At 38.7% G+C, this 26031-nt stretch overlaps 1 protein-coding gene across 4 annotated transcripts in view; it reads right to left on the bottom strand.

Moving 5' to 3' along the window:
- Positions 1-5095: 5095 nt before the first annotated feature.
- TLK1 (tousled like kinase 1) overlaps positions 5096-26031 on the bottom strand; it is a 69341-nt gene continuing 48405 nt past the window's right edge. For all 4 annotated transcript variants that reach the window (XM_033064628.2, XM_033064629.1, XM_033064627.2 and 1 more), the window contains exons 12-21: positions 22945-23011; positions 19281-19378; positions 16096-16177; positions 15747-15838; positions 15571-15660; positions 14781-14950; positions 12622-12757; positions 10177-10288; positions 9779-9886; positions 5096-6854 (exon numbers count right to left, since the gene is read on the bottom strand). In XM_033064628.2, coding sequence (XP_032920519.1) covers positions 6678-6854; positions 9779-9886; positions 10177-10288; positions 12622-12757; positions 14781-14950; positions 15571-15660; positions 15747-15838; positions 16096-16177; positions 19281-19378; positions 22945-23011 — 1132 coding nt within the window. In that variant the 3' untranslated portion in view covers positions 5096-6677. The remainder of the gene's footprint in view (positions 6855-9778; positions 9887-10176; positions 10289-12621; positions 12758-14780; positions 14951-15570; positions 15661-15746; positions 15839-16095; positions 16178-19280; positions 19379-22944; positions 23012-26031) is intronic.

Raw genomic sequence — 26031 nt, 5'->3', positions numbered from 1 at the left:
TTGCTTTTCCCCAGTTTCAAATAGGAATGGCTCATACTGGCTTTTCTCCCAGAAATCTCTCTGCTCATCTGTGCTGCTCCTTAGCACAAAACTAGCAAAATTCATTGCAACCTAAGTAATCTTCTGCAAAACCTGAAAGAAGATGGGAGGGAAAAAAAAAGTAAATTAAAAAGAGGCCTTCACATTGCTGCCTCATGTTAACAGAGCCCATCAAAGCATGTCCCCAAACAGAAAGAGCTGTTGCAACGTAATTCAGCTGAACTCCTCTCATTGGTCTCTGAGATAAGGAGAAAATAGTTTTTACCATTAGGACCATGTTTTGTTGAATGTACTACCTACATATTAAGACTTTCATTTTAGCAATATATGAAAGCAATAATGTAAGTGGAAAAGGATGAGGATCATTAAAAACACAAGAATCCTGACAGATGATAAAGGATGACAGGGGAGTAATTCTTCTATTTTATGTATAAAGATTTTGTTAATTGGGTGATAGGATAATAACCTTTAGGATATGGCAATTTGCTAGATTGAAATGTGTTTTGGCTCAGTAATAAAACTATCCTGACAGCTCTGAGAAGACACTTTATGAAATCAGCTCAGCACCTGATACATTCTTATGTAACCTTACAAGCAGCATGAAAATTTCATGGTATCATATAAATGGTTATGAATTGACTTTAACCAATGGAACAAAACGCTCCAAATCCACTATAGCAAGTGCAGTTTGCCAACTAATAGGTTACTTACCTGTCTTTGCAATGGAAAGGCATGGCAGGGAAGGTATTGTGGTGCTCAAATCAGTGAGGAGAGCTCGGCCAACAGCCAATGAGCCACAGCTGCACGCCTGAAACAAACAATTTGTGCAGTAGTTAGGGTGATTATGTCTGTCGTGAAGTTGTACATTATGCAAATACACAAATATACAAAGCTGTGCAACAACTCTTCATGTGGCTTCTTATAGGGACCAGTCTAGGGGAATGAAAGAAGCTGCACCACCTCTCTGGGTCAGCCCCATGTATGTGACTGTTTGGCAAGTCCTGTTCCTCTGCCATGCTCAGCCCAAAGGCACAGGAGGTCGATGGCAGAATTCTGGGAGCATGGGGCATGTTCTGCTTCTCTGAGTCCTTTAAATCTTTGCTAGTTCTATCAGTTTTAGTGGAAACTGCTGTTCTACCCATGAAGGCAGGTGAAGATCTACTGGATCTGCTCACAAATGCACAGAGGAAAGCAATTTTTGGTGCTCTTTCCTGCAAAGCTTTTGACAATGCTAACAATCAGTTGCCTTTCCCACCTTTCATTCCAGGCCAGCTAAACCCATGAGTATCCCAAAAAATTTAGACACAAAACACAAGTAACCATCTCTCCTGTCTTGCATTTTGACAACTCTTCTGGAAACATTAGTGGGATATGAACAGGAAAGAGATCATGCTGTAAAACACATTTCTGTGTATTAAAACAATGTTTCTCAAGGCCCTGTACACATCACCTCACTATTACATTGATTCTTACAGGAATCTTTGCCACCCGTTCAGTTGTTAGCCACTGCACATTTCAGGAGGAATTTTCATGCCCCACATCATGTACCATGGCTGCACAGTGACATAGTGGAGCCCTGCTGCACACAGTACCAGCTGGTCTAGAAGTTGCAAGGCCAGTATCTGAGGGCTGGAAGATACATCATAAAGTATCACAAAAGTATCACAGAACCTCTTTCTCTACAAGTCCCAGTTCCAACCATTGCATTGCAGTGAAAGGTGTGCAGACAATATATAAATTGAAGTTAAAATTCATTTGAGCAATAGGAGACACATATATCCTACCTAAGAGTACTATGAAGTGAAATACACTATTTGCATAAATTATATAAAAGCCATTAACTTGTAGATATGCATGGTACTTTTATCCCTTCAACTAGAACCATAAAAAAACCCCATGCTTGTGCATACAGCCAATTATTTAACGTAATACACTGCCTTTGACAAAGCCCTATACCACTGATATTTTAATTGTCATAGTTCTCTATTAGTGAACAACATTTAGAGGAAGCTGGTTTGAACATGTCTTCTGTGCTGATCTATAAATATTTCAGTATTCCAACATAAAAATTAATCCATTGATTCAGTAAGGTACTGTCAGGCCCTTCTAAGCACTGAAATGCTGGACAGTGCTTATGTCTCTGAGCTGTGGCTGCTCCCAGACCTTACTGAAGACAGTAACTCTGCAAAGGAACGTTCTTCCACTTCTGGAGAAGGGAGCAATTGCACAACCCCCCTGAACATCAATACTACAAATAATAGAAAGCCACAACTCCAGACTAGTTGCAATATGACTCAAACTTTGCACATGGCTAAACAGGTTTCCCAGGAGTAACAGCAAACACAAGTGTGATGTCCAGGGACAGCTTGGTTTTTACACTCTAAGTTCAACTGCAAAACTGCAGAAACAGGAATGAGCCAGAGGCTTGGGGCTGAGGCATGGCATTCTCTTTCCAGGAAACACTTGTTCCATTGGTCTACAGTGCTGTTCTCTGCTGAATACCATGGCACAGCTTTCATACATGAGCAAGAAAACATTTCACTTTGCTGGCTGACTTGCAGGTCTGATGACTGCACATCTTCTGAGGACATAATAAATGTGATTTTGATCTCCTCCACTGTATAGAGAAAGTCCCTGCATGCATTTTAATGGTGCAGAGAAAAAGATACCCATAGATTTCTACAAGGAGATTCTGAAATTTAAACATCCTGTAATTTCTTAATGATAGTCGATTAGCTCTTGAAACACTAGATACAAAATGGGATTTCTAGGGAAACCATTTTTCCTTGATTAATACACAGAATTTTATGGCTTGGGAAACACAGCACAATGAAAAGACTGCAAGGTGACTTGATTACCTCCAGCAAAAAAGAAAAATGTAATTTCTCCAACAGCAAGAGTTTCTCAAACATTCTGTTAGGTGTTGAATATCTGAAATTATTACTGTAAGAACCTCGCTTATTCAGAGGGTAATAATCTCAATTTCAAAAGATACACATGAATGTTCAAAATTAAATACATGGTGACCGTAAAGAAAGCAAAACTCATGTACTCTACCTGGCAGGAAACTGGTTTTTGTGCTACAGTGCCTAGGACTGGAAATAACAGGCTTAAAGAGCAGTAAGAAAGACAGGATGCTAGGAAAAACTAGAAAAAATCACTTGGATAAGTAATGCAGCCATCACTGACAGGCATCTCTAAGAACAAGGTGGACAAATTTCTTCAGGATATAAGTAAATTTGAGCCAAACTAAGGTACTACAAGAAGTTAGAGAGTTTTTCAGGGATCCTTGCCTAGGAAGCATTAAGGACTGAGTAAAGCCTGCTTTGTTTGTGGAATGGGTGCTTGGAAACACACTGGCCGCAGGTAGCAGGTATTTAATGCCAGACAGACCCCCAGGATGGTGATTTGGGGAGCTCTATGTATCTCATTAGACTCTTTCCACCCATCTGTGATCACAAAGATATGAGATTTCTGGATCATTCATTATTTCTCTGAAAAATGTGCAGTCTTACCTTTCCTACAAAGGGAGCACAGTCCCCAACTCTACAGTCCACGGCTGCCTGGAGCCAGGTGTGGTCCAGCCTCAGGAAAGGCATTGACACCCTGAGGCCCACGGCAGCTCAGCTGGAACCCGGCAGGGCTCGGCTCTGCTCCCTGTGATGTGGCGGCAGCTGGAAACACCGGGCTGGCTGTGCAGGGAAGCACTGGCAGTCCATACTGCCCAGCACCCTCAGCTATGAAATCAGTCTTCAGTCTGGCTGTAGCTGATATGGAAGAAAAAATATTTTTAAAAATGCACTAGCAATTGTGAGACTCCAGTATTTTAGACCTTGGTGTCAGAACACTCTCCAACCATAGTGGCTCCAAATTTTGAGGCTCCCCTGTCCTGACACGCTGCCCAGGTCTCCATCCCACCAGGCCAGGCTCTCCAGTCTCCCTTAGCTCACTTCTGGAGGAGAACATCAAGTCCCGAGGGCTCTTTGAAGAGTAAGGAAAGACCAAAAGACATTTCTCACCTCGCTGGCGACTCCTCTCCCTCACTGAACCCCTCGGCCCTACAACCTGGCTGCGGGGGCAGTGCTGCACCTGCCCGGCCAAGGCCCCTCAGCTCCTCTGCCCAGTAGCAGCGGCTCCGGCCCGAAGCAGGCCCGGCCCCAGCAGGGCCCACTCCCGGCCCCACTCCCGGGCTCGGCTGGAGCGGCAGCACTGCTGTGCACCTGCAGCCCCTCCCTCCCCAGGCTGGAGGGGCCGTGCCCCGCCTGGACCTGTGCGGGACCTGAGGGACGGGGAGAGGGGCCCGGCCGGACTGGTGGCTCCACCTCAGACCTGTGGTTTTCAAACGTTCGGGAAGACACCAAAGCTGGGGCAGGAATATGCAGGATGCTTTAAATTCCAAAACATGCCTTCCTTTTCGGGGTTGCTGATTTTAAAACACGCAGGCACCTGCTCCACAGGCAGCGCTGTTCCGGTGCCTGCACTGCCACAATGCATCTCCTGACTTCAAAAGCGCTTCACAGGAAGTCAAAATATTGACCAGTCTCCACCAAATAAAAACACAGTTCACACTATCCAATGTATTGTGTGGTAAAACTAACAACTCAACTTCAGTTATCAACATGCAGAATAAAAAAGAATGAAATCTAATGTGAACTTACAGCTACAGCACATTCTCCTTGAGTGCTGCACTCAATCTTGTGTTGTAGAGAAAGGATGGAGTCCCAGTATTCTGTTTTGAGTCTAATTTTCTAATAATTCTATGAGCTAATCTTATCCCATAGCTCAGTATTTCAAAAAGGACCACTGAAATACTTACGAGTTGTTACCGCATGGTCTATTCAATCAAATGAAGTTTTGGTTACCTCATCATGACAGATGTTTTAACTTTCATGGAATCTTCCCCTTTCACCTCAACTGTTACTTAAATTAATCATTGTATTATTGGACTTTTGTTTGTAATATAAGAAGAGTTTGCTTTAAATATTTTCCTGTTGCTCACTGATATGGTTATGTGACTTGCCCTTGTGCTGAAATGTAAAAACACACAATGAAAACCTTGAAATTTCAACTGCCGTTTTTTATTACTGTTTTGGCTACATTCTCTACAATTTCAGCAGCATCTTAAAGAGACAGTTAACATTTCTTTATATACAATGAAAACAAAATGGCTTGCAACATCAGAAACAAGAGCAACAGCTTAACTGTACAATACTAAATGAAAATCTGTGGTAATACAGCCTCCTCTTTCTGCAACATGGACAAAATTACATATAGGTATTCAGCATCAAGAATGGGATAGTAAAAAGAATAGTGAACAAGAGAGAGATACACTGTTCTGAAAAATAAGTTTCTACCATACAAGGCAGTTAGAAAATGTTTCACATTTTAAAATATCTGTACAAGCCACAAGAAACATTTCCTTGCTGATAGGAACTTCCAGAAATAGAGAATAACCATGAGCAACTTCTACATCTATTATCAATGCGCTCTGCAGGACGAGAACGCAATAAACTGACTTAAAGAACTGTACTGTATATTGCCAACACAGATCTGCTTTGTATGCCTTGATTGGTACCGGATTGCCTATTCTCAATCTCTCGTACAGTTGACTTGCACCTTAAGGAGGTCATTTGACTCTTGTAAAAGTAAAAGCAACATCATTTAGCAGCAATTAAAAGCGCCTTGAGGGGGACTTAAAAAAAATACAATATCCAATTAGAAAAAGCCATACTTTAAACATTTGTACAGGAATAAGTTGCTGAAATTTAACTGAAAATGTGACATCTGTACAACAATTTACAATAGAGCTAGAAGGGAATTTATCATTATTCCTGCATAGAACATTATACATGACCTGTTTGCATTTGGTTTCATACTGTTGCTTGCTTTTATTAGAAGCCTGGAAGGTTTCACAAGTTTCAATACCACAGCAAGTATAGTATTTTTAAAAAACTGAATGGATTTCAAAATTAGCAATCTATTTGAGAAATAAGTACCAGGAATTCCATATCACCCTTCCAATCTAAATTCAGTGAAACACCATCACATTTTTGGAGGTACAAGCCTGAGTAGCCAAATAAAATACTCCCATTTTATTTGAGAAATCTGATGCTGAACATTATCTTTCACCATCTCACACTCCTTACTTTGGTTTGGAAAGATCAGCGTCTTGGAAAGATGGCAGTTCATTTAGTTTGTAACCAGGCACAATTTTTCCTGTGTTTTCAAATTTGCTCACTACCCTCTTTTATTTAAATAATGAAAAACTACCCTTCATGTTAGAACTTTCCAGTATCCACCAAATGTACTTTAAAGTATTAAAAAGATTATTTACAATGTTCCCCAGAAAAAAACTAAAAACCTTTTCTTCAGTCCTAAACACAGTATACCTGCTAGTTTGTAACAGAAAGTGTCATCCTTCATCCTTCAAAGTTTAACGCTGTTTCTCAGAAGGGTACATTTATTCACTCAGTCCATGATCCATTCCAATCATACAAATGACACTATGTAGGAGGACTTCAGTCTGAAAACACAGTTATCAAACTTGTCCTGTGTAAAAACACTCAAATGCTTTCAAGCTCAAGTCTGCATCTGAAAACTAAACAAAGGTATCATCGCATTCCTCAGCTGGAGAAATTTCAGTACGAAATAATGCTTGAAGTAGGTGGTGTAGGGGATGCTGCTAGGCCAGTCATATGCAAGTTTCCTGAAGAATTTGATCTCCTCATGTGAGGGAGAAGATAAGGATCATTAGCCAGCTGGTGGACATCAAATCTATCCTCTTTTCGGTATGCTAAACAGCGTCTGATAAAGGCCTAGAAAAGAAATGTAGAAAGTTACACTAACGTTCCAAATACTTACATTTGTTTTCAGGCAAATAGGCAGGTCCTCCTAGATAAACTAGCTTAACAAATTCTTGTTCTTAAATAATTCAATTCAAATGACAGTGTAACATTTTACTGCTGAGCCCACTGAAAAAACGTAACATCATGGCAGATAGAAAAAAATCAGCAAATTAATTTGCTTCAAATAATCACACTTCAAATATGCATTTCCCTGTTTAGAAACTAGATTTACAAGCAAAACATTAGCACCTCACCCAATTAGATTTTTGCATGTTTTATGTCCAAACAGACGAATAAAAACCAGGAGCAAGTGTCAGAGGATTGAAAGGGAGACCTTTCTACTTTCTCCAATGAGCTTCTAAAACCATTGAGCGGGGAAGAATAGATGGATGATGCAGAGACAGAATTTCAATGCTTTAGTTGCCTTTTGAACACAGGCATTTCCACATGTGCCATGACAAGGTATAGCAAAACACAAATCTGACAGTGATGGTTGCCATGCTCAATAGGCATTACATAAAGAGTATTTAGGAAATCACTACACCTTTGCTGAAACTCTCTTCCCAAGAACAACTCAATCACCCCTGTTCAAAATTATCCCATCAATTGAAAAACTCTATAGCTACATTCACTATGTCATCCCTACATTTAGGTCCGTAAGGTGTATGTCAATCATTTTGTGCTAAAAGTTTCTGTCAAGTCTTATATCTAGCACACACAGAACATTTGGTCTCCTGAGAGCCTGGGCTACAACATTTAATGACAGAAAATCCTTTTTATTGCTACAGAACTGATTAGCACATCATTACTTAATTTAGAACTTAATTTAAAAGAATTACATATATCTTCTTTGATAAATCTGTTCAGCTGTTTGTTCTTTGCTCCAATTAAAAACTGGAGATTAAAGGAGAAAATCTGTGATAAGTTTCAAAGAATCATGCTAGAATTTGCTTCTACCATTTGCATATCCAGCATGAACAGGGCACAATATAAAAATCATGCACATCTGTTACTAGAAATTCACATGTTCTTGGCTATTACAGATTTTAATCAAATTCTTCACAGTAGATCCTTCAAAACAAATGAACTGTAAACATTTATTCACAAGATCCTCAGAGTAACAGTTTGTGCCTAAAATTTTTTTTTAATACTTCACAGTTTTGTGGCACTGTAGCCACACTAGTGTGAAGCAAAGGAGACCGCTGCACAAAACAGGAAACAGTGAGGAGGATCAAAGGACAGCTACAGTCTGAAAACTAACTAACAATGTCATTTGAGGTTCCATATTTATTTAGTCTCCATGTTTTTCAAATCAGAATTTCAGTTTACAAGCTGTTCTTTTGCAACTGCCAGGTCTATAAATCTGAAAAACAATTTGGATTCTACATAGTCATTGTAAATGGTCAGTGTTAAGAAGTTAATCTGAAATTGTTTTATAGTATTTCCACCAGAAAATAATTCCTCCCTCTCTCTCACAGCTATCATGACAATCATTACTATGAGTGGAGAATACTGGAAGTTTATTTTAATCTTTCAAACAAAGAGAGCATGCAAATACATAGAGAATGCAAAAAGTTGCCAATTCTCTATGCTGAACTGTCTATTCTTTCCTAACATTCTCTATATAAAAACTACTAATGACAAAGAAATGCAAAGTTAAAAGACACAGATATAAACTCTTCCTATGTAAAGCTATCAGTAATATGATGTGTATTTGTCAACTGCATTCAAGGGATAGTTTTTTCAAAAATCAGTGAAATACCAACAGCAAACAAAAACCTCAGTCAACCCCCGCCTCAATTCTAACTACGACTCTTCAACAAGTTTTTCATAACCTTAACTGCAACTCTCTTACTAGTACTACTTTTAGAAAACATAATGAACAGAAATATCCCACCACTTGTAACAGCAAGTTTACATACCCAAAAGACTTATTTTCTTGGGAAATTACTGCCTCTAGAAATATGTTTCCTCTCTTTTTAATCTCTAGAAGCTGAATATTAACATTCCTAACTTTTTGGCATCTTGTGTCCCAAATCTAAGTATGTTTAATTAGTTACTGAAATTTGAATAAACATTCTACTATCTTGGCATTTATTTTTAAAGAGGACATCTATTGCATCTGGTCATGAATATATCTTTCAAAAATTGGGAGAGTTTTTACAAGAAAGTAACACATAATATTGTCTTCCACTTTCAGAGAATTGGACTTGTGTTACAGATGCTCACAGTAGTAATCATTTGGGAAACCACCTTTATCTTTTTATGAATAGCCAGGCTGTGCAGAAGAATTTACACCTTTGTAGCAGATCAACTATTTTGGCAGTTTTATTTTCTGAATCAGTATTAAAATATCTTCTAGATTCTTAATCTCAAAAATTCATGTTTCTGAACTCAGATTTAAGTTAATACATATGACCTTTCAAGGACAAGAGTATTAGCGGTCATATCCTTCAGGTACCTGGTAGTCAAGCAGTTCTAGCCAATAAGGCTGCAGAGAATAACTTCCACTATTTTCAGAAAGAGCTTGCTACTGTTAGCAACAGCATAGCAGCATTTCACAAGAACTTCTAGTGAGACAGCCTGAATGAGACATATAAAATCCTCGGGGAAAAAGTAAAGCAGACATTTTTTGAGGTGGCCTACTTAAAAACCACTTGCAAATTTGCAAATTTCTGGAACATATATATATATGTAGTTTTGCTCTGAAGTACGTGATTTTGATAAGTCCCAGAAATAAGGTAGCTTAAATAACAGCATCCGAATATAAGTTCTCAATTATGTTTGCCTACATACTTAGTTATTATGTCCCACAGCATCCTTGGGTTAACAACAATTTTACAGCTAAATCCTTTAAGATTAATGTTTTACTCAGAGATTATAGTAAAAGTTACCTTGGCTTCATTGCTTACAACAGGTTTGACAGGGAACTGAACTTCTGTGGCTTTTAATATTGTATTTTCTTGTAAGATATCTTGCTGTGACTGATTGTGGCCAAATGGCTGCAAAACAAGCACATGATTTTTTTCACAAGATTTATCCAACTACTTTGATTTCATAAATATTTATGCTATAGTAAGTTGTTGCAGTGTTAATACAAACTGCCAACTATTCTGCAAATAAAAAAGTTACAGGAAAGATTTTCTAATTTTTTGCAAAATCAATATAAACCACCAGAAAGTAACACAAGTAACTTTCCATGGAGATTCATGTCTTTACAAATGCAATTCAGAGTCTATTGAGAACAGGCACTGACACTAAAACTCTTTACATATTCTGAAGTTTTTCTTACCTTTCTACCATAAAGGCATTGGAAAAAGATTACTCCAACTGACCACACGTCAACCTTATTAGAAATCTTTGGTGGCTCTTTGCCAACTACAAAACACTCTGGAGGCAAGTACCTGGAAAACAAAACAGGCAATTCACTCTTCAAGTATGGCATCACTAGAATGTGCTCAATTATCAAACTGTACAAACACCTCATCTACACAGCTCTGAGCTTCTGACAACTGCACAGCTGCCCTACAATTTGTGTTCCAGCACCTTGCAACCCACCAAAACTGGTATTACAGTTTTTGTGCATTTAGTCAAACAGAGGGGTCACAAGCACAGATACAAACATTTTTTACCTAAACCGTCAATTATCACTTTTTTTTAAATTGGGTTAAATGTGAAGTCATCTATGAAAGCAAGAGAAGATGGAAGCCAAATAGGGCATTTTACAGCAAGACCCGGTTAGGAATCAAAGAAAGACCCTTTACCCAAGTTTTTAGTAAAAATGGTAACATTACCCAGAGGCGTATATGATAGACAAAGGTGATTGTTATTTCTCTCCCTATATTCTGCAGAAGGAGAACTTATGAAAGTTAAGAAGTTCCCATGCCATTCCTGAATTACAGAATAAGTGATTAAATGGAACTTCCTTTAACTGCAATATTTAAAACTGAAAAAGGCAAAAAACTATTAGGGCAACTACAGAAGAGGCACTCTTTTGTTAACAACATATAACACTTAAATAGAAACTTTGAAGAAAGATTTGTAGAAATGGAAATAGGTAGAAAAATGAGATGAAAATGCAACAATTTAAAACAGTATCACAAACTCTTCTGGAATACTTGTCTATAATTCTGATTACAACAATCAAGACAAGTGATTTTAAAGTGATACAAATGCAAAGAAGGTTACTAAAATGATCTTAAGAATGGATAGCCTACAGTTCAAGGGGAAAAAAAAGTGAAGGCTACAAAAACACCAAGCAAGTACTAGACCAAGTACTAGAAAAGGGCCACAACCTACATGAGGGAGGACAATGTTAGCACAGGAACAAACCAGTACAAACTGGCCACAAATATACACAGTCTGTAAATTAGAGGATTAGGTTCCTAATGATCAGAGAACTGAGGTTGCAGAAGACACTTCAAATCAGATTACTGGGGCCAAAACACTAACTAAATTTAATATAAACATCTAGAAGTTTACCAAAGAGATTATATAACCTAACTGCCTGGCAAGGCGGGTAACTGGACCCAGTGACTGAAGAAATCCTTCCAGAGCTATGCTGCTGACAGTTTGTGCAATATACTCTAAACAGACTCATTCTCAATCTCAAACTCTAAGTATTTCCCTCCCTAATGAAGATTTTGGGCTCAGAAAAAGCATGAATTAGAAATCAGAGATTCATCCTGAATCTACAATGATTACAGATCTTTTTTTACTTTTAAGTTTGTAACACCACAAGTGTCTGAGGCATCCTAGATGAAATCCAAAAGCCCAAATTTTTCTCATATATATTCCTAAAATAAAACTGGTGTTTAAATAGGTAAAGCATTCAAAAGAGTTGCAAAAGTCGTTTCACACTTTTAAAATGCTTCAACTTGAGTAATCATTTTTCCACAGCATGCACACAGTGGCACTTGTGGAAGAGTATGTGTTTCTTTTTTTAAAAACTCTGAAGCACAAAGTAAAAACTTTATTACATACAACTCCTCAATATGGGAAGAGGTGCAAAGCAAATGGGAATGACGCTGGCTTCTCTGTAGAGTAAATGACTTGTAACAACCTGGCCAGTACAGGATTTCTAATCCACGCACCCTGACACAGCCAGCACATACCCAGGCTCAAAGAGCTACTGTGTCATGAAGAATCTGCATCTTTGGACACAAATTCTAAAAAACTATTTTCTGTAAGCAACAAAATGCTTACCGTCATTTCTATGCTTAGGCAGCTCTAAAATTCCTGTGCTTTGGATGAACATGCAAGTACACACACACACAAAAAAAAAATCACAGCTTTTGAGCTGTCATTAACCTTTAGGAAGGAAGAGTAAATACTCTTATGTCCTAAGGACATTACCTGTTGGTAATCTCTATGCTACAATTTTCAAGTACTAAGCACCCACGCTTCATCATCATAGTCAAATGTCTTCAAACACCAGCAGCCAAAAATTAAATACCTGCTTCTTCAGAGGAAACCATGTTTCTAAATCACAGTGATCATCTCCATACTAATTTACAGATACATAATTATAAACAAATAACACACTTCCATTTTACTTGTTATATTATTATTCTAACATCTGGGAGTATCCACATCACAGTATAGCACAAAAACCTTTGTTTGCCACCCATGTTCATATTTTTAGTAGCTGTCTCTCCAAATTGGCTTTGTAACACAGCATTTTTAAAATCTGAACAATGATCCAAAGTCTAAACAGCAAAATCAAACCAGGTCTTACCAGTAAGTTCCTGCTCCCTGTGAAGTTAAATCCATTCCATCCACCCCATAGCTATCATCATCCATTATTTTGGACAGACCAAAATCAGTAATTTTTATTTCTCCACATGCTGTTCCATCTACAAGAAGGATATTACCTATTCAGGGGGACAAAAGGAAAAATTACTTCAAAGAAAGCTAACATAATGCTTTATTTTCAAAACCAAGTTCAATTTTCAAGAACATCTACCTTAAAGAGGGTAAGTGACAATTTTACAGAATCAAAGACTCAGTACCATGAAGTAGTCTGGGTTAAAAGGGACCCATGACCAAACCCACACAGCCTTGGTGTTATTAGAACTGTGCTTGAACCAGCTGAGATACATTTGCATAGTCTTTACATCCTCAAGTCTAGTGTAATTTGACTATGACAAGTTTCTGTGCAGTTTCAGGAACTCTCTAGGTTACCATCATGACCCGAAATAGTTCTCTCACCTGGGAGCTGGCTGGTCAGCAAAGAAACACCAAAATGGAGTGAGAAAACATCAGAATGCAGCAGTATACTACTTACAAATAACTTTCATTAATTTTCTCCCAGAACAAACCCTACACTACAGTTTTCTTGGCTTGCATGTGCCACAAAATTGTGCCAAGAAATTGCTGCAATCCTACGAATCTTACTCTATGTATTAAAGTTGTACAATAATTTCTTGATATAAAAATTATTTGATTAAGCTCCTCTGAGAACAAAAACTAACATGACTAAGAACACATTCTGTACAATTTCATAAGACATGAGAAACCTGTGTGAACAGTTTATTACAGAACAGAAAGCAAACATCCTGGCACCTAGAATTACTTTTGAAATCCCACACTTGCAAGTGCAGTAGATTAAAAACACATGAAGAATATAAGCATCATTCACGCAAGATGGTAAAACAAAGGCCATGGAATCAAGACAAATATTATTTATAAAATATTTATTATTCATTGTAAAGAAAACTCTCTGTAAAGTCCTGTTTTGGAGTGCTTATGCTGGGATGCTGAAAGCGATTGATTACGTATTTACAGGTTTAAAAAAACATATGGGAAAAGTTAATTACACATCAGCATTCCACAATTACCGGACAGGATTGAGCCTACTAATGATCTTATCTGTTTATACTGCTAACTACCAATGCATGTACCTATTAGCTATATGATTTTTTCCTACAAATTTAAATCAAAATAATGCAAAGTAGAAAAGTTGTAACATTTTCCACAAAAAAGGCAGGTGATTCTGGCAATGAAATTCTGAAGAAAAGTACAGTAATTTCACGACCATAAGGTGCACCGGACTATAAGGCACATCCCCCGGGAGTCGGCAAAATTCGCAACTTTGTAGATCAGATAAGGCGCACCGGACTATAGGGCGCACCTTTTTTTTTTTTTTTTTTTTTTTTTTTTTTTTAAAGTGAGGCTCCGCCCCCAGCTCCCTCTGCGCGGTTGCTGGACGAGGCCCCGCCTCAACCCGACAGCCATTGGCCCCCAGGCCCGCCTGTACCTGGCAGGAGGGGTGCCGCGAGCCACCGGGCCCGCCTGTATCTGGCGGGGCCGGGGCATGCCCGCTGCCCCTCCGTGCCGCCTCTCGGGGGCCAGGCTGTGGCCGCCGCCCCTCTGTGCCACCTCCACGGGGCCGGGGGTGCCTGTGTAGGGGCCGTCCCACCTGCATGGGGCCGGGGGGTGCCTCTGGAGGGGCCATGCCGCCTCCACGGGGTCGGGGCGTGCCTCTGGAGGGGCAGCTCCGCCTCCACAGGGCTGGGGCGTGCCTCTGGAGGGGCTGTGCCACCTCCATGGGGCCGGGGCGTGCCCACCGCTGCTCTGTCCCGCCTCCACCTGGCAGCCATGGCACTGCCGGCTCCCCCCGCGGCTCGCAGCTCTCACTTCTGGGTAGGCAAATTTTTTGAACTTTGTCCATCAGATAAGGTGCACCCGACTATAAGGCACACTTCCGGGTTCTGGGGAAAATGTTAGTCAAAAGGGTGCACCTTATAGTCGTGAAATTACTGTACATACTTTTCCCAGTTGTTTACAATAACCTTAGCACATAGAAGATAACTCTGGCATTTTCAGGTATGAATTACAAACAAAATAAGGGATAAAAAATAAATTACATTTTCAATCATAACATTTCTCATTTACCTGGTTTAAGATCATAGTGTATAATAGGGGGCTTGATCTCATTGAGATACCGTAGTGCATTTACTATTTGCATTACAATGGACCTAGCTTCTTTCTCTGACATCAATTTATGTTGCTTGAGATAGAAATCCAAGTCATTGCCTTCACAGTATTCTAAAACCGTGCAAAACCTAGGGTAGAATTTAGAGAGACAAAATGAAAGAATGTATCATACTGCACAATCAGGAACAGACATGACAATCTAGTTTAATTCTGACAAGTTTAAGAATGGCTGCCTGAATATTAAAATATATGAATGAAATTGTTCATAGAACACATGGTGTAACTATTAGCTTATGAAAACTGATGTAAATCAGAACAGTCATATTCACTGAAAGAGAAAATGTATCCATATGGATGCAAAATTAAGAAAAGCCTCTTTATTTATAGTAGGCATATTTCTTGGAATCAAAAAACCTTAACTATCCCTTAAGATGTGACAATTCCATGCAAAGAGGTGCAGCCCTGTCACCAGGGCCTACACCTAGGCAAGTAATGTTCCTGATGTCATTTAGTTTTGGAAAATTTCTAAGACATGGCAGCCTTTTGATGTCAGTCAGGTGTTGCAAAACACTCTATTCATCACCTTATAGAAGGCCTGTAATATTTAGCAGACAAAATTTTACAACTAGTTTGGGGTTTTTTAAAATGTTTTGGCTGAAAACAAGAACATACGTTATTTTTGTTCAAATACTCTTCATTTCTGTTTATCTAATATACAGCACTAAAATCCTTGCCAAGTTCTACTTACGTATCTGTATCCAGGGAGAAGTAGTCATACAGTTTAACTATTCGGGGGTGATCCAGTTCTTTGTGTATTCTATACTCTCTGCAGGCATGTCTAAAAGAAGATGGATATATTAACCTTCTACAATCAAAGTAATGCTATTAAGCTTAACATATGAAGCGTAAGTAATTAATATTTACTTGTGGTAGTTTTCTTTCTTTTCATCCCTCCAGCTTTTGTTAAGCTGGTGAATCTTCACAGCAGCGTATCTTTGTTCATAAAGATCAAAAGCCTAAAAAAGAAATGCATTAATATGGCAAAGTTATAACCAAAAGTGATAAAAATAACACCCAATAAAGTGAGGAAAAAAGCTGGCATATAATTCACAAGTCTATTGACAAGGCTGCTGTCATGCTACCTTCCACAGATTAATCGAAGTCTGGTCAACCCATTACAATCCTACTTAATTAGATCTTCTTTTGTCCCCCCTCTCCCCCCAAATTAAATGTACATGGCTCAAAAATTAGATTTATCAGATTCAAACTCTACCTTGTATACTTCACTGAAGCCACCTCGGCCAAGTAAATGGAGTAACAAATACCGTTCATTCAATGTGGGGTGATCTTTAAATCTTGAAAGAAAAAAAAATTGGATTATTCTGTTTAAAATATACAAGTAGCATCTAAAATGTAAATTTCTTAGTATTACTCATCAAATAATGTTTTCTTTTGAGCAACAACATATAATATGCTGAACAACATTACACCACAAGAAATCTCATTTCACAACTGTACAACATGACCGATTTCAGTACCTTTTGACTATTTAGTTTACACATACTGTCACAACACTGTCATCAAAACAGTCAATCCTGGCAAACATTTTGTTATTTTCCTCTATTTTTTTTGAGGACAAGAAAAGGGTGCTTAGATTTCGACATGTGCTACATGGGTCTCTCTTTGTTGTGCCAAATTTCAGAGAAAACTCACACTTCAACTTTCTGGAACAGATAACAAGGACATTCTTCCTATTTCACACAAAACATAACCAGATATATTGTATATTACTGCCTCTTTAAAAAAAAATGTATTTTATATAATACTAAGAAGTTTAAAAAAACAGAACAGCAATACGGGGAAAACACAGAAGGACTGACTATCTGCTCACATTCTAAGCAAAAGCAAAATGAAAACACTTCTTTCAAATACAGAATGATGCTGCCAGACCAAGAAAAAGGACCATACTCTCTCTCCTAAAATACACAGAAGACAAAATACATTCTTCCATCTAATCAGAGGGAAGGGATCTGAATATTCATCACATTCTTAGTACAATAATGAGAAAGGCAAGAATCTAAGGCAAGCTGCCAGTTACGTTCCATAGAAAACTTTAAAGAAGAGTTTAGGGCCAGTCTGCCAATAGCTCATCCCATCCTTCCATATTTTGGAAGTATGGACATGGGTAGTCAATTATTTGAGAGAAGATGCATATTCTTGCTTACTTTTAGAAGTATTATATTATATGCATATTCTCGCCTCTTTTGGAAATAAAACTTCATTTTTTATTCACTATAAGGATACATATTTCAATGCTAAATATTTTTTAAAGAAACCATAAACAGTAATTAATATATTCAGTGTAGAAGAAAAACAAATTTAGATGCAGCATCATTAGGTTCTTGATATCAGGTGACCAGTAGCCCAATTCCATTTTTTATGGTCTTTCTATTACATGTGTACACCTAGTAGGCCAATCTTGTGAATGTTAGCACCTTCCCTTCCCACTGCTTTTGCTACTCTGTGTGGCTCTCCATGGCTCAGAACCTGCACCCCAACATCACGTGGGCTCCAAAGCCAGACAGGGAAGCCCTAACCCGCACTCTCAACTTGTCCCATTATTCCAGTGCAGTTGCAGACATACAAGCTTACTCATGGATAGATGGACTTGATGCTAGAACCAGAAAATAAGCTTTACACCACAGCTGGAAGTGCTGTAAATCCCAACAGGATTTGAGTCAGAATCCAGTAGCTGCTTTGGCAGATAACTCTCTCCCTTACCAAACTGCCACATCACCAAGACATGTTAGGAAAGACAGCAGGGGCTACAGACCTAAATTATTTCTCCACTGCTTCTCTCTTCTACATGACTATAAGCTGTGGCTTGGCCACCTGGTAAATGCTCATCTAAATTACCACAAAAACATGAACACACAATTTAAAGCGTTTCATTCTGTACCATAAAATCTGTTAGCACTGACTGCAGATAACAAGTAGCGAAGCTGCACTATTCTACTTGTCCATGTCCTGTAACTGTTTTCAACTGTGACTGTATTTTGGACATTCTTTGCCCCACACATGTAGTATTTTCACAGTCAAAGCCTGTTGTCATTTTTCTGTGCCATTTATAGCTCATTGTTGAAAGACCCTTTTTTAGAAACCTAAACCTGCTCTAATGCAAACACTGGAGATTTAAAAAGGTTGTCATTTAACCTGCTTGTTTATTTGTTGTAGGATGTTTATTTTAAAATATTATTGTATATTAAAAATATATTAGCTATTTTTAAAAGAAAATAGTCTGCCATCAATATGTAAGTAAATAACCATTATTCTTCACACCAAAACACAATACAATTTAGCTATCAATTAGCACTAAAGCAAAATGCTAACAAAAAGTTTCTTTATTACTGCATGGTAGGTATCATCAGAACAATTACAGACAATTTAACATTTTTCTTTTAATATTTAAAAGCCTTACTGTATGCCTAATTCTATTTTGTCTAAAAAATTAAAAACAAAACCCTGAAGGCTTAAGGCTACTGTTTCATAAACACTTCCTAGTGCAGAAAGTGAGAAGTCCAGTCCCATAACATCCTTCCCCCTGGTTCATTCCACCCTTGCCCTGCCCTCTCTCCTCATGGCAGTATAAAAATTTTTGCAATTGGGCAAAGAACTAGGCCAGGAAATTGATCCTGGATTGAATGTGAATTCAGAAAAATAAACCACAGGAGCCAGTTTTAATTTGGATCAATTTCCAGCATCGGTTCAGTAAAGAAACACCACTGCAAGCATGTGAAAGAAAACAGGGCTAAGTAGCCAGAGAGAGGCAGAACCAGCTCCTTTCAAGCAACAGTGCCAACTGAAAATGTTGGTGGAATTGTAGTGTCTCTATTTGTCATCATGGAAAACAGACTTAATTCTTTAAATTACATAATTATTACTTTCAAAACTACACAGTCGCAGCAATTTAACATTGTGATACACTGCCACTCAAGGTGAAATACAAAGTAACAACATGGCTTTTTCCTGCTAGGTACCTATACCTAGTGGGAATGAAATCACAATGCCATAAACACAGAACTAATTTTAAGTGCAGCACAAAATTGCTGCTGGTGCATCAAATCTCCCTGCCATTTTCTTCAACTAAGTAAACTGCATTAAGTTATCTCATAAGTGTTTTTTTAGCTTGGTAATATAGTCTACCAAGTTTCAGCTCTTCACTATAAACTGTGTAGGTACGTTACTTCTTGTATACTCAACAAAACCATTTATTAATATTAATTATCAGATTGTAAGAAATTTTAGTTAGGTTTAAATAAATTGGTGTTTAAAATACATATATAAACATAGAGAACCAAAAAGAAATTATGAATAAGTCTCTTTTCTATAGGCAAAATGTGATACTAGAGAATTACTTTAAAAATAGACATGCAAAATTAAGACAGTAAAGACTCTTACTGTGAATTATCTTCATTATTTATTCTTTTCAGTTCTCTTATGTGAAGATTCCTAACTCTTTCCAAACGTTCAAGTTCTGCTTGTATTTCAGCTTCCTCCTGCAAATGAAAAGAAGGAAATATAAAAGCTCATTTATTTCCCATTTGAAGAGGGTATTTTTACCCCTGCATCAATACTAGTGGTGATGGAGGAACATTACATTACAAAACCCTGCTGAACTAGAAGAAAGCACTGCTTTTCTCTCAAAGCCAGAGAAATTCAGAAAGATAAGGCAAAAGCCTGTTTCAAGAAATTTTTCTGTTCATGAACTCACAGGTAATGGGATGTTCATGATTTTGTTCTGCACTATAGGGATGCTATTTGAAATGAGAGGCAGCTGGGTTTTGTACCTCAGTCAAGGAGTTAAATTATCTGGGAAGCGGTCTGAAATTGATGTACAAAGGAAGAAAAACCTGAGATATGGGCTATTAGAGATTCTATACAAACTGACAGATTAAGAAAAGATATGTAAAATATTTTAAGGCTGGAGTGCAAATCAAGTAAAAGAATAAAAGAGCACATCATTACAGCAGAAACATTCTTAAGGTGTTGATACAAGACACCAAACTCCATCTAATTTGAAAAGATTTTTCCATTTGTATCTTATTAAAATTACAAATGAAGAATGTGTATTGCATAAGATTTTAAGCGCAACTTCAAAAGAAGCATGTCAGGTAGGAGCACATTTCTTAACTAATTTCAGCACTTAATTTTATCTCATCTTTATTCCATGCATTAGGAAACAATGAAATAATTATTTATTCAGGTCCTCTGAAATCATAAAGATTCCATGATGCCTAATTTGTAGAAACCTATGTATCTATACTCAAACTGTGAAACATACTCATTGAAAGATACTGTATACAGGGTTATATTGATTTCAGAGTTAGTGCCTCTAGAACTTTAAAATTTGAAGAAAGGGGAGACAAAATTAGTCCATAACAGAAAGCTCATAATTACGGAATTATTTTAGCTGAAAATGAAAAAAAACCACTCTGGCATCTGATACGTATTTTTTTAGTAGCAGCACCCGTCATCACCTCTTGTTATTTTGGCAGAGCCTTTTGCACAGCCACATGGTATATCAAACCGGAATACTAATCTTTTCTTTAAGAGAAAAAAAAAACAAACAGAAGAAAGAAAAGGAAAAAAAACCCCACCTAGTATCACAAAAACCCCCAAACCTATCTTTTGGGAAAGAAGTTAGATCAGTTCTCAAATCCAATTTATTCTCTGACTGTAGAAACTGGTGGTGCTGGTAAAAGCAACAGGGCAACAAGCCATGGCACAAGGGATTGGAGGCACAAGTCAGCAAGGTAGAGAGAAAATGCCATAATGATAACAACTGTGTTTGTATGATTTAAAACACACACCCAATGAATTGAGGACTCTGGGGTAGATGATTTCACTGAATATCCTGAAACAATCCCCATAAACGATGGAAAAAACTTCTCATTCCAAAACAAGACATGAGATGAACCTCCATGGAAGAAATGAAAATCAAATTCCTAATAATTTGAATGCTGGACAAAGTAGCACTAATCTGAAAGCAGATCTGGATGGACCATTTATTTTTCCTAAGATACAATGTCAAGAGTTTTTCCTGTTTATATGATGTTAAAATCCTTTTTTTTCTATATTTAGACACATCCCTGCAGTTCTCTGTCAAATACCCTGAAATGATAGGCAGTTCCTCATAAACCAGTAGTCCTTTATAAGAATTTTAGTCCTTCTCCCCTCACAAAAGGCCACACTCATACACACAATTGTCTATGTTCTTCCCAAAGGCTAACAACAACAAAAAAATCCATCAGTTATGCCTCTTTCAGACTTTTTTGTTCATATATTATGCAATTCAGTGGTTCTCAAAATGTAGTTCATAGGCCAATGTTAGTCTAAAGAGAACTGGCTGGTTGCATTGTTTCCAGCTGTTATTTAGGACACTCAGGCTGTGAATACCTTTAAGCAAGAATGAACCAGCTTAGCTGCCTCAGGTCACTGCTATATAAAGGGAAGTGAGAAAACAAGAGACTCTCTCCAGGACCAAAGCAACTAGCTGGAAAAGAATTTCCTGGGTAGCAGTAGGAAAAGAAAACTGGTGGTGGCAGCATGTACAGGGCACCAAAAATAAGAGCACCAGGAAAGCATCTCAAGAGTAAAAAGGAAGAGGAGCAGTCAGCAAAACAGAATATGCCAAAGGAATGAAGAAAAAAAAAATGCAAATAGCATAGAAGCACAGTGAAGTAGTATGGCCATGTAAAATGAAGGTAACAAAATTGGTATTCTTAGTTAATGACAAAATCTGTATCACACGTCAGAATTAAAATGTAAGAATATAGTTTTATTATTTTGTTCAGATATACTCAAGTATGATTTGTTAAAAAACCCTAATTTCTGAATGCCGGGTATGTTTCCCCTCGGCATTTAACCAAGGAATTTCCATCTTTTGCAAAGTACTCCAGTACTGATGCTCAGGGTGAAACCAAAATTCTGGTATTAAATAATCATGTAGCAGTTTACTTCATGCATCATTTGAAATTCCCACTATACTTCCATAAAGTTAAAGCATAGAAAAAAAACCTAAAGAATTTCCTAACAGAATTTTATGTGAAGCTGGAGCTTCTAAACCATTAACAATGAAGAACAATGCGGGCAGTCTACTTCACTAGTGCCAGCAAATTATATGCAGATTTCCTAGTACAGATTCAAATACTTTTCCTATCATATTCTTTAGAAACAGCTGCAGCTTTCTCAAGGGGCCAGTTCAGTTTATTATAGTAGGATTTTTAACAGGTGGCTTGTACATTTGAAGAAAATGGGCCTGAAACAGACTCCTGCAATATTTTGAGGGGAAAACACTATGACCTGTTTTCACTCAATAACTCAGGAACTACTAATCAGCACACATAAGTCCTTTTCTTTCACTCCTGTTCAGGTATTTCTGTCTGCATCAACTGCCATTCCATTTTATAGGTTATTCCTCAAGATCTTTGCTTGACTGAGTCATAGTTTCTTCATGTAATAATTATCTCACTACACAGATTTATTAGAATCATGGGGTTCAAGAAAAAGATTTTTTCAGAAGTCAAAGACTAGAGTAAAATATCTGACTGCAAAAATAATTTCAGAGAACAGATTTTTCCATAAAAGTAGGAAAATTATATTCTCTTGTGATAGATAATATGCTAACTGATAACAACTGAACACTGCAGACGATGAAAATGTATTAATTCAGAAGTACAATGCTTGAGAATTGGATCTCTTTAAAGGCCAAAGAATAAAAAAAGCCCACACATCAAACTTGGCTGGTTCACTAAATTCTGGAACAAGAGCTCACAAAGTGGAAGCAAAGAGCAGGATTGGTGGCATCATCACTCTCAGAACTCTTAGATTTAAGGAACCAGTACAGTGTTACACTGGATGGACTCATTATTGTTCCTCGGTGTTTATCCCAGTGTTTACGACAAGTTGCACAAACAGAAAAAAAAGGAAGGTCATTATTGCTGTACTACTTTCATGCCCAATTTTAGTATTTTTTTTTTTAATCAGACAGCTCTCAACAACCTATGTCTTCATTTTGATAGTACAAATTTTTATGGGTTTCATCACAATTAAAAAAACATACCTTTTTGAGATGTCCTAATCGAAGCTTGAAAATTTCTTCCTGCTCATGGTACTCTGCTAGAGTCAAACTGAAAAATGAAACAATCATGTAATTATAGCTTTTATATGGTGGTAAACAAAACAGTAGCATTTTTACTTAAGAACTACAGTATATCCAGTATCTTGTTATTTATTGCCACTAGAAGTGCATTTCTGAACCATCTGAAGATCCTGGATTTGTCATTTGAGGGTGAAAACACACTTACAGAATGCCTATATTTGGTATTCTACAATATTAACTGCCTCTCCCACTGAACCATTTTGATTCATCCAGACAATTAATTACCTAAGTGCATCTTCAATCATATCACCATCCCAGATTTTAGCTGATACTGCTCCACTGCTTGGTTCTCAACTATAACACGTTCAGAAATTAGACAAGAATGGTAACACCGGATTTCTGAACTGTGATTTACAGATGGCAGTGCAAAACCATACATTTCAAGTTCATTAGCACTACATTTTGCATGAAACCACAAATTCAGCTTTGAATTCACATATGACTCTCTTGCTTGTTCTCTTTGCATCTTCCTCTTCTGAGCAATTTCTGGCTACAAATAATTCAGTGGTCCCTCACTGTCTATAGACTTGCTCAGACATAAATTCAGTTATCATACAGACAATCTGGACTGTTTGCACAGATTAGTAACGAAGAAACATGTGAACTGACTGCATGCAGTATTCATCTGATGAACAAAAAAGACAAACCACCCAAAAAATAAACCCAAGAGACTTAAGTTCCAGGTAGGAAACCATGCACATACAAGGAAGAGAAACAGGGGATGGGGAAGGAGAAAGAGGTAGGGCCTAGTTCAAAGGGTTCACACAAATCCCTACAAAAGAAATTAAAATTACAGTTTTTATTGTTTTGCCTAAACCTAATACTTTTTGCACAATATAAAGCTAAAACTCATAGTATAATACATTCTCACCAAGTCCATACTTCTGTGGGCTCAGCTATCAGCTGGGAAGATCATTACCCAAGGTAGTCAGAAGGCTACACACACTTTTTATTGCAAGTCTGAAGACTAGAATGTCTTGAGAACCACCAGTTGTTTTCTCAGAGATGAGGGACACTAATTCAGATTTTTCTTACAGCAAATGCCAACCAACTTCCACAAAATTTGCAGAAATCTAACAGATTATATGACTTCTTCTTCCCTTTTAGATTTCAAGTTCACCACAGTTTTCAGAATTCCAACACGTGTAATTTCATTGTGTCTCAAAAGTTGTTGATAAAGGAGTGCATCTTTTTCAGAAAAAATCCAGTGGTTCTGAAGCTTTCATAGAGCCCTTTCCATTCCTCTTATTAGAAATAGTGAGTTTTTCTGCCCATTTTCTGATTTGACCAAGATAGAAAACTGATTCAATCAAAGTGAAATTACTGAGGGTTTTTTATTTGGCCACACCATCCAAATTTTCAAGAAATTGGAAAGAGCCTCACAAGACTGTAGTTATTTCATCAGCCTTCTGGGTCTGTAACATATAGAAAACACTCAGATCAGGTGACAAAAGCACCCATCATCACATCCTGTCAGAATCTGAGAGGCAAGCAATCGTTTCTTTTAAGACATGTCATACAAAGTTACCCTGCATCTTTTTTTCTTATTGGAATTCAGAGCAGTCTTGTATTACAGTCAATTGGCATCCCCAAACACTTCGAAGGCAATGGAGGGAGGAAATTTGCCGCTCCAAGAAAGACAGAAGGTCTCTTACTACCAGATTTTGGGACCTAACATTTACAGTAGTTTCACGAATACAAGCCGCACAGACTATAAGCCGCACCCCCGGTGCCTCGACAATGTTGCTGTCTTTGTCAATAGATAAGCCGCACCCCGAATATTAGCCGCACTTTCGTTCGTAGCGAGAATCCGTGCGCAGCTTTCACAAATTGGCCAATTAGTAACAGGATCGCGGCAGAGCGGGATTTACTGGCTCGGGGCGGGGCCAGGAAGGCTCGGCCCGCTCATGGTTGCCGACGGGGCCGGCCGGGTGGTGCTGCAGCCGCCGCCGGGCTCACTGGCCCCCCTCTCCCGTCAGCACCGCCTCGCTGCCGCGTTTGCTCGTCCTGCCGGCGGGCCAGCCGCCGCTGCGAGGCACGTCGGCCGCCCTGCTGCTGCGGTTACTCGCCCTGCCGGCGGGCCAGCCGCCGCTGCGAGGCATGCCGGCCTCCCTGCTGCTGCGTTTACTCGCCCTGCCGGCGGGCCGGCCGCCCTGCTGCTGCGTTTGCTCGCCCTGGCCGGCACTGTAGGCCCCCGCACCGCCGGGCACCCCCACGCTGCTGGCCCCGATTCTGCTGGGCTTCCCCCGCTGCCAGGCAGCCCCACCCGCCCGGTTTCCTGCTTCTGCCATGCTCCCCTGCACTGCTAGCCCCAGTTCTCCCGGGCTCCCCCGCCCTGCTGGCCCGGGCTCTGCCGCTCCCCTGCCCCGCCCTGCTGGCTCAGGCTCAGCCGCCCGCCCCCCGCACTGCTGGCCCCGCCTCTGCCAGGCTTTCCCACCTCTGCCGGGGCCGGCCGGGCTCCAGCTTGGCTTGGGGCTGCCGCAGGCTCTCACTTCCGTGTTGGCAGCTTTTAGAATATTGTCCATGTATTAGCCGCCCTCGAATATTAGCCGCACTTCCGGGTTTCCACCAAACTTTTGGTCAAATTGGTGCGGCTTGTATTCGTGAAATTACTGTACATTCTGTTCCTAGCAGAATCTCCTCTGGGTTTAGACAATGTATGCTACATCTTAAAAGAAGAGGCATTAAGGCAAATGTGAAATGGGCTGTCTCCACAGCTAGGAAAGCTGGCAATGCACTTGAACTTTGTACAGTCCAAGCAACAGAAAGAAATATGAGAAATAAATGCTCCAATTCCTGCTGTAATACATCTACTAGCACTATCAAAGAAATCCAGACCATGCTAGAAGACTTACAAGAATAACCCCAACACTTTTTCAATACTTCTATTAAAACAGCAAAATACGCTAATGTGGATTCTCAAATAAAAAAGACCAGTGCCAATGGTTATAAGGCATTGTAAACAAACAAAAAATTATCATTTCCAGA

Source organism: Catharus ustulatus, chromosome 7 (assembly GCF_009819885.2).
Source record: "Catharus ustulatus isolate bCatUst1 chromosome 7, bCatUst1.pri.v2, whole genome shotgun sequence".
NCBI classification, from domain to species: domain Eukaryota; kingdom Metazoa; phylum Chordata; class Aves; order Passeriformes; family Turdidae; genus Catharus; species Catharus ustulatus.
This window is presented reverse-complemented; position numbering and strand designations above follow the sequence as displayed.